Below are 15,087 nucleotides of genomic sequence, written 5' to 3' on the forward strand. Positions count from 1 at the left end.
GAAGTAGAAGTATTTAGTTTCCTTTTTCTCTTTTCCCAAAGAGTTGTAATTTATTCTAACATCATCTTCTCTTGCTTGAGAAGTAATTATCCTATCACTTTTTAACTGGTTTCTTATGTGTTTACGACCACAATCCTTTTGCGGGTACATTTATTGACTGCCAGCCATTTCTCTGTCAGAGCATATTGAGTCTGTGTTAACCATAAGGCAGACCTTTATTTGGTCTTCCTGGCATCTTTTCTTCCCCATTTTGGGAGTTTAAAGTTTTTTTTATATATTTTTATACGTTTATACATTTTATATATATATGAAGCATTTTTCAACTAGAAAATTACTTTTTCTTGTGACCACAGTCTTAGCACATTATGGGAGTTATAGGCGAAGCAATCAGAACAAGTTCTCTCAAAAGTAGTGGCTTGATTCTTATTTATGAAAGTATAATTTACACTTCATCTTTCTTTACTCTAGATTTCTTTTTTTTTTTTTTAAAGATTTTATTTATTTATGAGAGACACAGAGAGAGAGAGAGATACTCTAGATTTCTTTTTTGCATCCTGTTCCTTTTCATCTGTTTCTGGCTTATTAATGGTACAAAATTCATCTTTAGCTATCTTCCTGATTACATCTAGTGGTTTATAGATGTATTTATTTTTTGTCATCATAAGTGATTTATGCCTTTGAGGAACCTCTGTGGATACTATCAGAGGAAGATCATTAAAATCTGCAGTGCCCTTGGAAAAATTTAAGTGCTTAAACATATTATGGATATCATCTATGATGACAACTCTGCATAGTATAATACTCTGCTTGATGTAATCACATTTCTTAGATCCTGATTTACCAAGTAGACCATATGGAACAGAAGTGTTTCTGAAGCAAATGGATTTGGAAATTACTTCCTCCTAGCAATAAAGTGAATTTAAACCTTGTGATCACAGAAAGCTTATTTATAGAAAGCTTTGTAGTCATTAACCCCTTTTCCTTTCAATAATTTTTAGCAAATTTACCAAGTTGCGTGTCACCATAATCTAGTTTTAGAACATTTTCATCACCTCAATAAGATTCCTTGTGCCGATTTACAGTTAATTTCTGTCCCCACTCCAAGCCCCAGTCCGCTGCTCATCTGCTTATGTCTGTATCGATTTGCCTCTTCTGGATACTTTATATGAGTGGAATCAGAGAATATGTGATCTTTTGTGTCTGGCTTCTTTTACTTGACCAATTTCTTCTGATGGTATCTGCCAAATTGGTATGAGATCATTCATAAGCTCCCAATCCCAGACAGTCTTTTCAGCTTCTTTAGTTTTAGGGTTTATTCTCCACCCCTCCTCCTTCCCCTTTTATTACAGCTTCATCAATTGTTCTTTATCTTCCTTTGTTGATTCTTCTAGAATTTCAGTCTTCCACATACATGTATCTAGTCATGGGCCATTCAGGAGACAGAAACCACAGAGTAATTTGACTAGGGAAAGTTTAAAATAAAGAATTATTAACTGTCATGGGGGACTGAAGTAATGGGAGACTGGCTCATAAGGAGTAAAAGCAACTCTAAAGAATACAGGAATAGCAGATATAGGTAGCAATCGGTATCCCTAGGGCTTGAGGTAGAACACCTAGGGAGGAACAAGTGTAGAAGAGGACCACATTCTCAAGGCTGAGATCCAGACCTCCTTACTCACTAGAGGTGAATAAGTTCTCTGAGGCTGCAGAGCTGCCCTAAGACAGTGCCCAGGGATGCTGTCCACAAGAAGTACCATGCCAACAGCATCAGGAAACCCTTCTGTGGGGTGCTGGCGGAGGCTGCCCCTAGGGAAGTGCTGTGCCTCAGAACTCAAGAGATGCTGGGGGAGGTGGCACATGGGAGGGGCCAGGGGAAGCTGTTTATGAGAAGTACCGCTAGTGGCACTCTGCTGTAAGGCCACCTTCAAGAAGGCATGCCTCCCCAGGGGAACATCATGTCACGCCTGGAGGAGTCTGCCTGGAGGAGCACACCAGACTCACAGGACAGACGCCTTCCTCCTCTGGCGTCCCTCCAGTGCCCTCTACTGGCAAGACTTAACATGGTGCCAGCTGGCAGAGGGCCGCTGTTTTTGAGTCCAGCTCCATCATCATAGAGCAGACAAAAAGAAGGGCAGGTTTGGAGCTGAAAGGCAATAAATTGATTAATTGGCACAATATATAAAGACAGAAGTTCATAAACTATGTTTTCTGTTTTCTTACAAGTTTTAAAATTATGTCCAATTCAAAGTAATCAGTTGCTTCTCCCCACACTGCCCTTTTAAGTAAATTTCTTTTTTAAAAAGCAGAGCAATTGTGATTCTCCATTTAAAAATGTTTCCTCTCTAGTCAGCACTACAGAAAAGCCATTGGAGTTGGATCTCCAGATGTGTTGGGAGTCACCTTATCTGCCAGAAGGAAAGCAGGAAGGAAACCAACGTCAGACTGGCCAGTGAAGTCTGAAGTTGATTCTCTTCCTGTGCCTCACTTTGTTTAAAAATTTGCAGATTTTGCCATGGTACCGAGGTTTTAACCAATTCTTCCCCGATACCAGTGTCTGGACATGCAAAAATTCTTACAGCATGTCATTTTTAAATTGTTTTTGTTTTTATATTTTTTATTTTTTTTCTCAGTTCACAGTAATAGCCTTACCTAAAGCATCAGAAGCATTTGAAATCAGTTTTCTTAGGAAAAAATATTTGCCAAAGAATCAAATAAAAGTTTCATAATTAATTGAATGGCCTCCTCCTGTCTCTTTACTTGTTAATTTTCTGTCTTAGACCCTGGTCTACTTTTACCCAGATCCCTTGGCTAGTGTTCCAACCACATTAACTTAATGATATGCTTGAATTGACCAGAAAGTCAGCAATACAACAGAGACCCAGTACCCCCAAGGCCTTCACCAGTTTTGGGTGGCATGTCTCGATATCAAGTGCTGCTTCTCCTGCTCCACTCCCAGGGTTAGATCGTCCCAGCCAAACCGGTGTGGTCCTCCTCACTGGAAGTGTTCATGATTGGCTAGGAAGTCATTGCATCTCTGGTAAAAAGAAAAAGAAAAAGAAAAAGAAAAGAAAAGAAAAGAAAAGAGAGAGACATGATGGTAAAATAAAGTATGACTTGACTGTATTTTCCAAAGAGCAGAGAATGATTTCGTTTTCTCTCAAAGAGAAAATGACCTTTTCTCTGTGAAATGGAAGAACTACTAAATAGTATTTTGAAGACAGTGGTCTCCTTGGCAACCTTGAAGTGTCACCACTGTTCCTCTCTGATGTGCAGGGTTTTCTTTAATAGCCTGGCTCTATAGTAGCAACATTGGTTAACTCTTTTTTTTTAAGATTTTATTTATTCATGATAGACATAGAGAGAGAGAGAGAGGCAGAGACACAGGCAGAGGGAGAAGCAGGCTTCACACAGGGAGCCCGACATGGGACTCAATCCTGGGACTCCAGGATCACGCCCCGGACCAAAGGCAGGCGCCAAACCGCTGAGCCACCCAGGGATCCCCCTGGTTAACTCTTTATTCAAAGATATCTAAGATTTTCTCTCATTTTTTTTTTCTATTTTACCCAACAGGCCGATACTTGCTTTTTTTGCTTTTAGCCAGTTAATCATTTATTTAGGAAATACTTTCTGAAAATCTATTATGTACAAAACAGATTATAAGGGCAAGACAAGACTTCTGTACAGATTCAAGGCAGTACAAGTATTATTCAAATAAATGCTACAAACCAAATGGTCTATGGAGGTCTACTATTGCCTAGAATTTCTTTTTCACTAGCACTATTTAGAATGGAATAAATAGCTAGCAATGTATTGAGATCAGGATTTTGGTGGTACAAGTTCAGACATAAAATATAATATACATGAACTTCTTTGTTAAATAAAATAGGATTTGCTATTTACTAGTCAAAAATTTTGTTGCTGCCCTAAATTTTTCTCTAAAGAGCACATGAAAATTCATTGACAGATTTCAGTTCTGTTCCCTTGCTTCCACTCACTCAAACTTTGAAAACATTGATTTGTTAGGAACATTACTTGAATATACAGGGCTTGTATACAGAGCCCTGTGTTAAATATTTTGTGCCAAACAAAAGAATTAGACATGCTCTCATTTCCTCACAAGGATATTTTATGATCTAGTGGCACATGCAGAAAACATATATACAGAGGAAACGTGAAGAACAATTGAGCTACTTATGGCCAACTGCAGAGTGATGTCATATAAGCTCTAGTGCTCTTTTGAGGGGCTCAAATGCAATAGATTGATCATTGTGTAGCTTTAATTAGGAAAGGAATGTCTTTTCACTGGGCATCAAAGGAAATGAGGGATGAGACGTCAGAACAGTCTTGTTTTCAGGACTTGAATACATTCTATCTGCCTTTCTTGAACATGAGTGCTGTATTCCACATTTTCTCCATCAGACATTTCTGGAAAGACGAGGTCCCTGGAGGTTCAGGCATATCGTTACTAGAAATCCTTTAGCAGAAATAGGCTTTGGAAAGTCCACTGTAGTTTCCAGTGATTATGATTATGTTCTATAGAAAAGATCATGTTGAATATCTCCATGAAAATTTGTTGGTTATCAGGCATCTCTGGGGAGCTGCCTAGTCAGAGAGAAGTTCTATTCTGTCCCGTGCCACCAAACAGAAAGGAAATCTTTCCATGAAGCTTTTATACGGACATAGAAGACTTCTCACATTCGGGAGCAATAGCAATAGCAGTCAGATGTTAGGAGAAAGGTTCCAGTTCCACATAACATTTAACGAGTAACCTCTGTGATCCAAGTTCTGTGTTAAGTACTGATTTTGATATAACAAAGCTAGATAGAGTTCTTAACCTCTGAGAGTTTATCATTTAAGAGGGCCTGCGATTTAGAGAACAAGGGAGAGATTGGAGTAATTGTTTTGTGTTTCTGCTTGATAGAGGGTGTGTCCCTGTGTGCCTTAGGATGCTTCCTTTTCTCATTCACTGTTTTGCACCAAATATGAGTTTGTGTTCCCACTTGGATTTGTAGCCATTTTGGTCGTCTCCATGCTGTGCATAATGTCACTAATTCGACCTTGTTGTGAACTTGAACAGAGCCAAACTATAAATTGTGTGTAGAGCTTTACCTGGTCTCTGCTCCTTATCCCGCATAGAATGTAGCTTGTAGTTGCTACCTAGAGTGCTGAGCTGGCAAAAGCTTGGAGTGGTTTCCATTATTATCCCTAACCTCCTCCCTTCCCATTTCCGGCCCCCCTTATCTCTGGTTTCCATTTAGATGCTGACATCAGAAGGAGCACAGCCTCACACAGCAAATCCTTCACTTCCTCCCAACCCTTGTAAGTACTTTTTTTTTTTTTTTTTTCCAATAAAACTTTGGGTGTGTGGAGAAACAAACCCAACTTTTGGCATTTGGATGGGAAAAGTATCCAAATTCACAAAGAGACATGATTAAAGTGATGGGCCTGCCTGATGGTGGCAAGCCCCCGGGATCATTGGTTCCACTCTGGTGGAGGCAAAGCTCGTAGTATGGATTGTTCCTTCTATGCTGACTCTGATTATAACAGAGGCCCCAGAAGATCAGATACCAAAAGAGAGAACAGTGATCATGATTTCTGAGTATGAAATCTAATTGAACCGGTTTCACATTGTAGGTCCAACTAGGGGAAATAGTAGCTCATTTGGGAGCAACAAACAGTTCTCTATTGTTCACAAGGCAGTTATATTCAACTTATTTTGTAAACAGGTGTTATAACCCCCATTTTTGCAGTTAAAGGAACTAAAGAGTAGAGAAGGGAGGTGATACAGAACCCCTACCTAGCAGTCCCATGTAATGCTATTAAGTGGGATTTGAGCCCATGTCTTTGGACCATAGGATCAATGTATTTTCCTACGTGTGTAGGAAGATGAGAAAGGAAGCCAAGTCAGTGAGGGTGCTGCGAGTGTTCTCAGCCAAGAAGTCACCGGGTATAATATCAGATCCTGCAGGGAAGGCTCCCATCTTCCTGTCTTTTCTGTATGCTCAGCCTTCCTTGAATCTCCTTTCCAGCTCCCACTGCTTCCTTCACTCCACATCTGCAGAGGCAGTGGCCATGGGACTCCTGAAGCAGTTCGAAGGCATGCAACTCCCAGCTGCCTCAGAGCTAGAATGGCTAGTTCCAGAGCATGATGCCCCTCAGAAGGTAGATTTCTTCGGCATTTTTTTCTCCACCTGCTGCCAGCCCCAGGAGGCTATGAGCGTTTCTGATGCTGTTCTCCTTTGTTGCACGTCCCTCATCTAGAATGAGCTTTATGTTTCCTAACTTACAGAAGACATTCATTGCAAATGTGTTGAGTGAGTGAGTGAATGAATGAATGAATGAAAATACATGCTTTCCTGGGTTTTCCCTGGCAGTGGTCAAAACAGGAGATAATGGCTCCCTCTTCTTATTCCACATGACCGCTTACTAGACCCAGAGGTGGAACTTGTGTAGTGTGACCGCCTTTGAGACACTGTGGAAAAAGTGAGCTGCTCATAATCTGCTTTGCTCTACAATTGAGTATAGCATAGCAAGGGTTCTGGGGTGGGCTCAGAGACAGCATCAGCAATGGGTGCCATCACCCTGGAATGCTGTTTCTGTTCCTTTTGCATCTTGGAACACAAGGACCTCACTTCCAGTAGCCTGATGCCTTACTGGTATGTGCTGAGGGCCGAGGTTCTTTGCAGCCTTTACCCGAGGTGTTCCTGGAATATCTTTCATTAACTAAGTTTCTGTTATAGCCAAAGGGCCAAGCATGTGTTCCCAGAGACTGTCCATGTTAGATCACCCTGTGCTTTTCTCCCACAGCTCCTGCCCATCCCAGATTCACTGCCCATCTCACCAGACGACGGGCAGCACGCTGACATCTACAAGCTACGGATTCGTGTTCGTGGCAACCTGGAGTGGGCCCCACCCCGACCTCAGATCATTTTCAATGTTCATCCAGCCCCGACGTGAGTAGCCAGGATCTCCGCCCTTTGGGAAACGGATGCATGCTCCTGGTTGTCGGGGCTGTCTCCTCGCTCCTTGTCTCTGCCTCCACTGGTAGCTCCCACACAGTTCTAATCACTTAACAGCAGAGGGAGAGGATTATCCATCTGGTTGCGATTCTTACTCCTGATCCTCCTGTTGCTTCCCAGAGCTAACTGGAAAGAGGTCTTCTATCACTGGCCTTCCCAATCTACTGCCTTCCTCCCAGTAGTTTTGTGGGCTTTCTGGTTTTTCTCTTAAGATGAATGGTTGCTTTTCTTTCCTCTTGTTCTCTCTTCTGTCCTATTTTCTCCTCTCTTACATTTGTACAGGAAGCGTGATTCAGGGCTGGAGGCTGTCCCTGCCTAGACCTAGATTCTGACCTAGTAACCCTCAGTTTGAATCGGTTGTCCCAGTGCGTTCGTTTGGTCCAATTCTAAAACACAATAGGTGAACTCCCCCTCTTCTCATGCTCAGCAAGAGCCCTGTGTCTGCCTCCCCCTGCTTTCTAGTCAGAGGCCTTGTGTAGCTGGTATCTACTAAAGCCCTCTCCTTCCCCTCTCCTCAGGAGGAAGATCGCTGTGGCCAAGCAGAATTACCGCTGTGCCGGGTGCGGCATTCGGACTGACCCTGGTGAGTGTCTTCTCCTGCCCGCACAGCGCCTCCAAGGGCTGTACCGGCTCACACTCAGAACAGGGGCCTGTCAGAGACGGAGTGAGACGGAGTGAGAGGGAAGGGGGAGGAAGGGGCCCGGACCCGGAAGGCAGGGCTAGGCAGGATCACTGAATCGGAGGGAAGTGATTTCTGGGGGCACGTTGCCAGCATAGTGTACTGTAGAAAATCGGGTATTTTCGGCCAGGTGCTTGGAAGCTGGATCTTACCCACTCTGCAAGGTTTGCTTTCTCGGTGGCCTTCAGAGGGGACACAGCAAACCACGGGCCCCACTCTGCGGGTTCCTGCCAGCTTTGGGAGTGCACACAGAGGTGGATGGAGGTGGATGGAGCTGGGCAGCAGTCCCTTCCCGTTCTTTGGAGGAAAAAAAAAAAAACATCAGGAGAGCTGCCTCAGCAGCTTAGAGATGGGAAAGCCACATCTGACCTTTGACCTTCTGGTTTGTCCAGATTACATCAAGCGGCTCCGGTACTGTGAGTACTTGGGCAAGTACTTCTGCCAGTGCTGCCATGAAAATGCCCAGGTGGTCATCCCCAGCCGCGTTCTGCGCAAGTGGGACTTCAGCAAGTACTATGTCAGCAATTTCTCCAAGGACCTGCTCATCAAGATCTGGAATGACCCTCTCTTCAACGTGCAGGACATCAACAGTGCCCTCTATCGGAAGGTCAAGCTGCTCAACCAAGTCCGGGTGAGAGCCGTGAGAGGCCCCATCTGAGTGCCTTCCTCGCTCCTCATCCCCTCCCTCTGTTCACCCGGGCTCTGCTGTTCATACCGCACTTCTCTCCGTCACCATGGCAGAGCTGGAACCGGCTCCTCACTTGTGCTTTCTCTGTGCACTTTCTCAGTTCCCCGGCCCTTTCCCACCTATCTGTCTAGTCAGCTGACTACGGCAGCTCTGAAGCCAGAGGTGGCGCTCAGTGACAAAAGCAGGAGTTCCCCATGCGCTGAAAATATACTGAAGGGACAATAGGGAATCAGGTGGGAAATTCAAATTCTGAATTTCTCAGCTGTGTATGTGATTTGGGAGCCCAGCCTAGCAGAGGGGCCCTCCCTGACAGGAGGTCATTTCAAAGCAAGTTGTTGAGTTAAGTAGTAGAGAATAGTTTGGCTCTGGCTGCTGCATGCAGAGCTTCTAGACCCCCACAGTTTAAAGGTGCTGGTCATTCTAACGGGTGTTTCTCTCCTCTTCCTACCTGCCCTTACCCCCACTCTACCACCACAACGTCTTCCGCTTCAGCTGCTGCGGATCCAGCTGTATCACATGAAGAACATGTTCAAGACATGCCGACTGGCCAAAGAGTAAGTCTTGTGTTGCGGCTAGCGGTCTCTTGCTAGGTTAACGTCTCTGAAAGAGGCATGCCCCAGCAGTTGTCCCTTGTTATGCGAAGAGGGAAATTGGAGAAATTTGCAGAAAAGTCCAGAAATGGTAAATGAAAAGCCTACAGCAGTAACTGTGTTTGTATCTTCTCTTTGGAGGGGACAATCTCTGATTTTCTATCAAGAACAAACCTACCACTCTTTGCAAGCTGGCATGAATCACTGTGCTGAAGGGTATAAAAATCACTTTTCCTATCCAGATACCCAGTAGTGTGGAGGGTCTGGGGGTTCTGGAACACCTAGGCTGGCTGAGTGTTGCCCACCCTCATTGACTCTTCTTTTCCCTATCTTGCTTCTGGATAGAGATCCTTCTACGTTGATGTGCCACACCACATGTTCATTTTCTGCACCTCCCTACTTCCCCTCGTTTCCTGTAGGCTTCTGGATTCCTTTGACACAGTTCCCGGCCACCTGACCGAGGATCTCCACCTGTACTCACTGAATGACCTGACTGCAACCAGGAAGGGGGAGTTGGGACCCCGGCTCGCTGAGCTCACCAGGGCAGGGGCTGCCCACGTAGAGCGATGCATGGTGAGATAGTCTCGCTTGAGCATGTGACTGGGCTTTTGCTCAGGGATATGGAGAGTGGGGTGGACCTGGGTTCTTGCCACGCAGTTCCAGGAAGCTGACATGGCCTATCAGCACTGTGACAGAAACTGGGCAGGATTGCTGGCCCCTGGGTTGGTAAATGGCTGAATCATCCAGATCTGAAGAACCTGGAATTTGAAGAGGATGTGGTGCTGGCATTGCCCCTGGGTAACGGGCAGGACTGAGCAGGCCTTCACTCTAGAATCGTCCTGATGTGGGAGGAGAACCCTGAATTGGAATCTGGAGAGAGTCTCCACTTTATCACTTTATCATTTTCAATCACTGTGACCAAAGAGAATGCTTTGCTCTAACCCGACTCAAGGCTGGGCATTATTTTAGAGAAATACCCTTGTCTTCACATTTTATCTTACTGACTGTGGTTCCCATTTCAAAATAGAGTCATCGCCCACACTGGAATTTTAACGTTAGGAAGCCCTTTGTGGCACACCATGCCTTCCTTCTCCATCTCTGCACCAGAGTGGTTGGAGTTTCAGAAACTCCCTTGTACGCACCGTAAGGCTTTGTGTAATAACACGGCCTAGTCCCGGCCGCAGTTTGGCTCTCATGCCCCTGGGTCCAGCTCACTCAAGTCTTAATTATATCTTGCCCCACCCCTCACTTGGGTTCATCCCTTTGTTCCCCTGACCTTGCTGCCTCCCTCCCCCCCCAGCTCTGCCAAGCCAAGGGCTTCATCTGCGAGTTCTGTCAGAATGAGGAGGACATCATCTTTCCTTTTGAGCTCCATAAGTGCCGGACCTGTGAAGGTAAGGACCAGTGCCAGGTATGGAGTGGGCAAACAAGACTGCACCCCAAGCCTCTGTATTCCCCTCTCAGCCATCCCTGTTCACAGGAGTAGAGTTTGAGTCAGCAACTCCCTGTTTTCAGCACGGGGGCACCAAGTGTGGGTGGCGACAAGGGGCTGTAGCAGTGACTTACTTCCAGTTTGAGATAATACACGTTTTCTCTTTTTTTTCTCACCTTCTCAACCTGAATAGAATGTAAAGCGTGTTACCATAAAGCTTGCTTCAAGTCTGGAAGCTGTCCCCGGTGCGAGCGGCTGCAGGCCCGGCGGGAATTGCTGGCCAAACAGAGCCTGGAGTCTTACATGTCAGACTATGAGGAGGAACCCACTGAAGCCTTGGCCCTCGAGGCCACTGTTCTGGAGGCCACCTGAAGAAAGCACACGAAGCCCTCCTTCTAGGGGCTGGGGTCACACATAATGCAGAACTGAGCCACCCTTTTAAGGACTTTCCCCACTTTTTTTTTCTTTAATTATTATCATTATTTTTTTTTATGACTTACCTAACGTCCATATATAATCAACCTTTGTTAGGTTGGTGGGGTCCAGTCTGTTGTGACAATTTGTAGGTACTAGATATTTCCATCAGAACTGACACAGGAGTCATTATGTGAAGCTTCTAGTGCCTCTGTCGGGGGAATGGACGATGAGACCCAATTCTTCTGACATCCATGGCCTTCTGTACTTGGACCAGATCTGGTTTCAGCTGCATTTCAAGTATCATTTCCAGTTTTATTTTGTTTTAGTTCTGGAGCTTTTGAGTCAGGCCTTTCTCAACCAACTCACTTCTCCTTTGCTGCTGAAGTAGGAGGATGGAGTTTTCTCTCTCTGTCCTGGAATAGAGTCAGACTGTGCCCTGAGGAGAAGGAGAATGGGACTACACCATGGGCATTCTGTCCAGCTAATTATTAAGGTATTTTTAAGGCCATGGAAATAGCATTCTTACCTGGAATCCTCAGAGACCTCAAGGAGGCCACCATGACCTCCTTGTGTGAAATATTCTAGGCATCAATGATGTCACAAACTGACTTTCCTTATCCTGGCAGGCTTGAAACAAAGAAACAGAACTGATGCTTAAGCCAGGCCCCGTCATAGCCTTCCACCGAGCATAAGTGAGGCTGCAACTCTGTGGCTTTAGGAGCATTGATTCAGTCAGAGAAGCTATTGGCCTCCTCTTACATGATAAGGTCTCTTAGTCAACCTAGCTTTGGTGCAGATATGATCTTTCAAGCTCAGGCAGGTCCCTGATGCCATCCTAGGCTGAGGACAGAAACTGCATCCACCATCTTATTTATGGATCTTTTGCCCCCGTGTCCTCTGTTAGGTGGTTATTTTGGTTCTGAGTGAAAGTATGGCCCCACTCGATTCTCATCCTCTTCCTGCAACAGAGCTGGGACCTTCCCTGGTGGCTGAACTCTTGCCTTAGTTTCTTTTGTTAAAGTCAGGGTGGGAGCGGGGAGATCTCTGCTATTAGTGGGGTTAGAGAACTTAGCAATTTGTGGATATGAGGGTGAGTGTGAATGTTCCTGTGTTCTTGGGATAACAAGAGCCTTTATGCCTATTATGCACTGAACTCTGTAGCCTGGTGATGTCCATATGTTCAGTCGTGTTTTTCATATTACTAATTTTAACACACACATACATTTTCTTAAAATGTGCATTTTGATGGGACCGTGGATATGTTTGTGGTGTTCTTTAAATTAAGTTCTTTAATATAGACTCCTGACCCCTTCCTATCATACTGGTCAGGGTCACTGTTCTGAGGGCTGGCAGCTCTGTGAACAAGAGCCCACAGCATTTTTTTTCTGGGACTGACTTCTTGTATACCTGTCTCTCCATAATTGGTTGCTAGTAGAAAATACTAAGTGTGGACGCTGCCCCAAGAAGCTGAACAGAAAGTAGCACATGGTTGGGGGAAGCTGATGAGTGGCTGAGCTGGAGGCAACCAGGAGTCTCACAGGGAGTAGAAGGGGCAGTAAGGTAATAGCCAGAGCTGAGGCTTTACTTGGGCAAGGGGGAGCAGAGAGGGATTGACCCATGGTGTTGGTCTCTCTGCCTCAGACTTAGGATCAGGCTGGAAGACCCTGAAGCTGTTCTCCTTTCAGTTCATGGGAGAGGCTCTGAGAGCCAAGCCCAGCCCAGTTTTGAGGGGCTGACTAGGAGCTCCATTGTCCTTCAAGGAGCTTTGGGAATGTCCCCACAAAACTCAAGGCTTTCTAAGGGTTAGGCCTCAGATTCATACTCAGGGGTTTGTAAAAACAAAACAAAACAAAACAAAACGGTGAGCTCTGTGTCCAGTTTTGGTATAAGTTACACATCTAGCTAGCTCTTCACTCTAAGTCACTACACTGGAGGAGAGATGCACTGTCATTCTTGTCCTGCCTGTTTCATATTAGCAGAGGACCAAAGGATGGAAAATGCTAACAGTTTCCAAAGCTGAGCTCAGCAATCTAATATGCTCCTGGTTTTTCACTTATTTTTCTCCACGTTCCCCATTCCATCTCCTTAGATTGTGTATCTGTTTTAGTGACCCTGACACTCTGCTGTCATCACTGTCCAAATACCCATTTATTTATTTATTTGAGAGGAAAGAGAGAGAGGAAAGAGTATGGGATGTTTTGAAAGCACTTTGCAACTTATACCAGTATCTAAAAACCTCCTGCTGTTGTAGGGGGAAAGCTTTGAATGCACTGAAGAGCATTCCTTCTGAGTGAAATGGGAGGGAAGAAGTGTTCTTTTTCATAAATAAAGGGAAAAAAAGTTAAAAGTTTGCTTACAAGGTAGAGACAAGATTCAAGACAAAGCAGAAGAGTGGAAGACAGATATCTTCCACTTAAATGAGGCTTTCTCTGCCAAGACTTTAGAGCTTTTGTTGAATTAACATGAAAGGAGGAAGAGTCTAAATAGAGATGATCTGTTCATGTGCAACTCGTGTTCTGAACTGGATTTCTACTCTCTGTAATTCATACATAGCCTAACAGTTTATTATCATCTTTAATAAACTAAAGGAAGTGAAATTCCTGCCTTTTATTTGTTTGCCTTGACTATAGGAAATGGTATTGAGTGTCCACTGTAAAGCAGGCATGTCTAAAAATTCAGGAGGTTTCTGAATTATAATGCAAAGAAAACTGGACCTTCCAAGTCAGGAAAACTGGGTGAGAATGTGAACTTGAGCAGATCACTTTGGTTCTCTGGATTTCTGTTTCTTCATGTATAAAAGATATGGGCATTAATCATTTCCAGTGCATGAGGTGTGCGCCCTACCCGTCCTCTTGATGTAAGTATCTTATTTTAAAGCGAGGTTGGGGCGCCTGGCTGTCTCAGTGCAACTCTTGATCTTGGGGTTATGGGTTCAAGCCCTACATTGGGTGCAGAGGGTACTTAAAAATTTTTAAATCTTTAAAAATAAAAGAAAATAAAAACAAAGTGAGGTGAATCTTTCTCTGTACAGCATCTGAATTGTGTCCAACGCTTTGTTTCTCACTTCTGTGAACAACTTGCTCTGAGTTTCTGTCTTATGCTCCTGGCCCACTGAGGTTCCACTTTCACCCTACAACTTTCTGAACATGTCCGCTTTGATGTCCCATGGTCATCGCCCACTGATATGTCTAAAACCAACATAGGTATCATATTTCCTCACACCTAACCATTAGTCACCCCAGCTTGAAAATTGGGCTATCTTCAACTCCTTCCCTCTGAGTCAGGTGGCATGTTCAGCCAATAAAACATGATCTCCTTCCTACTACCTGTCATCAAGTTCTATTGATTCTTTTCTCTTTAAAATAAGTATTTCGGGGATCCCTGGGTGGCGCAGCGGTTTGGCGCCTGCCTTTGGTCCAGGGCGCGATCCTGGAGACCCGGGATCGAATCCCACGTCGGGCTCCCTGGTGCATGGAGCCTGCTTCTCCCTCTGCCTCTCTGCCTCTGTGTCTCTGCCTCTCTCTCTCTCTCTCTCTCTCTCTGTGACTATCGTAAATAAATAAAAATTTTTTTAAAAAAGTTTAAAATAAGTGTTTCGTTCCTTTTCTATCATTGGCACACAGATTCAGGTTCTTACATCTTAGCCATCTCTAGCCATGCCAATCTCTTCCTATTTAATCATCCATCAGATATTTGGGTGCCTGCTGGATGCCAGTTTCTGTGCTAGGCCCTATGCCTATTGCAGGGAGCAAAATGGAGGCAATCCGTATCCTTAAGGCACATAGAGTCTTGAGGGGGAGACAAGCATTGCCCCCAAAGTCACCAAAATTAATATGTAATTACAAGCTGTACTAAGAGCTATGAAGGCAAAGAGTAGATGCTATTAAATTAAAAAACAAAACAAAACAAAACAAAAAACAACCCTAACAAGTGGACCTAATTTAGATGGGAGACAAGTAAGGCCCCCAATGAGGCACAGAGTTGGGAGAAAAGAGCTCCAGATGAGGACCGGCATATGTGTTGGTGCTGAGATGGGAGGAGTTTGGGTAAGGAGATGCAAGAACTGAACTACAAATTTTAGATTTTATTTTTAGCACGTTAGAAAACCACTGAAGAGTTTGAGTCAGAGGAGTGACTCATCTGGTTGAAATGTCAGTGTGTACTTTTCAGAGAATAAATAGAGTAAGGCAATAGTAGAAACACTGAGATCTTCTAGAGGGTTGGCTGTAGTCATTCAAGAGAGAAATTATGTTGATTTGAGC

At 44.4% G+C, this 15,087-nt stretch overlaps 1 protein-coding gene across 16 annotated transcripts in view; it reads left to right on the plus strand.

Moving 5' to 3' along the window:
• RUBCN (rubicon autophagy regulator) overlaps window positions 1–13,841 on the plus strand; it is a 64,583-nt gene extending 50,742 nt beyond the window's left edge. For all 16 annotated transcript variants that reach the window (XM_025474412.3, XM_025474320.3, XM_025474355.3 and 13 more), the window contains 9 exons: window positions 5,259–5,319; window positions 6,030–6,162; window positions 6,808–6,953; window positions 7,538–7,602; window positions 8,091–8,329; window positions 8,879–8,940; window positions 9,396–9,549; window positions 10,277–10,370; window positions 10,602–13,841. In XM_025474412.3, coding sequence (XP_025330197.1) covers window positions 5,259–5,319; window positions 6,030–6,162; window positions 6,808–6,953; window positions 7,538–7,602; window positions 8,091–8,329; window positions 8,879–8,940; window positions 9,396–9,549; window positions 10,277–10,370; window positions 10,602–10,780 — 1,133 coding nt within the window. In that variant the 3' untranslated portion in view covers window positions 10,781–13,841. The remainder of the gene's footprint in view (window positions 1–5,258; window positions 5,320–6,029; window positions 6,163–6,807; window positions 6,954–7,537; window positions 7,603–8,090; window positions 8,330–8,878; window positions 8,941–9,395; window positions 9,550–10,276; window positions 10,371–10,601) is intronic.
• The last annotated feature ends 1,246 nt before the right edge of the window (window positions 13,842–15,087 follow it).

Source organism: Canis lupus, chromosome 33, assembly GCF_003254725.2.
Source record: "Canis lupus dingo isolate Sandy chromosome 33, ASM325472v2, whole genome shotgun sequence".
Classification (NCBI taxonomy): Eukaryota; Metazoa; Chordata; class Mammalia; order Carnivora; family Canidae; genus Canis; species Canis lupus.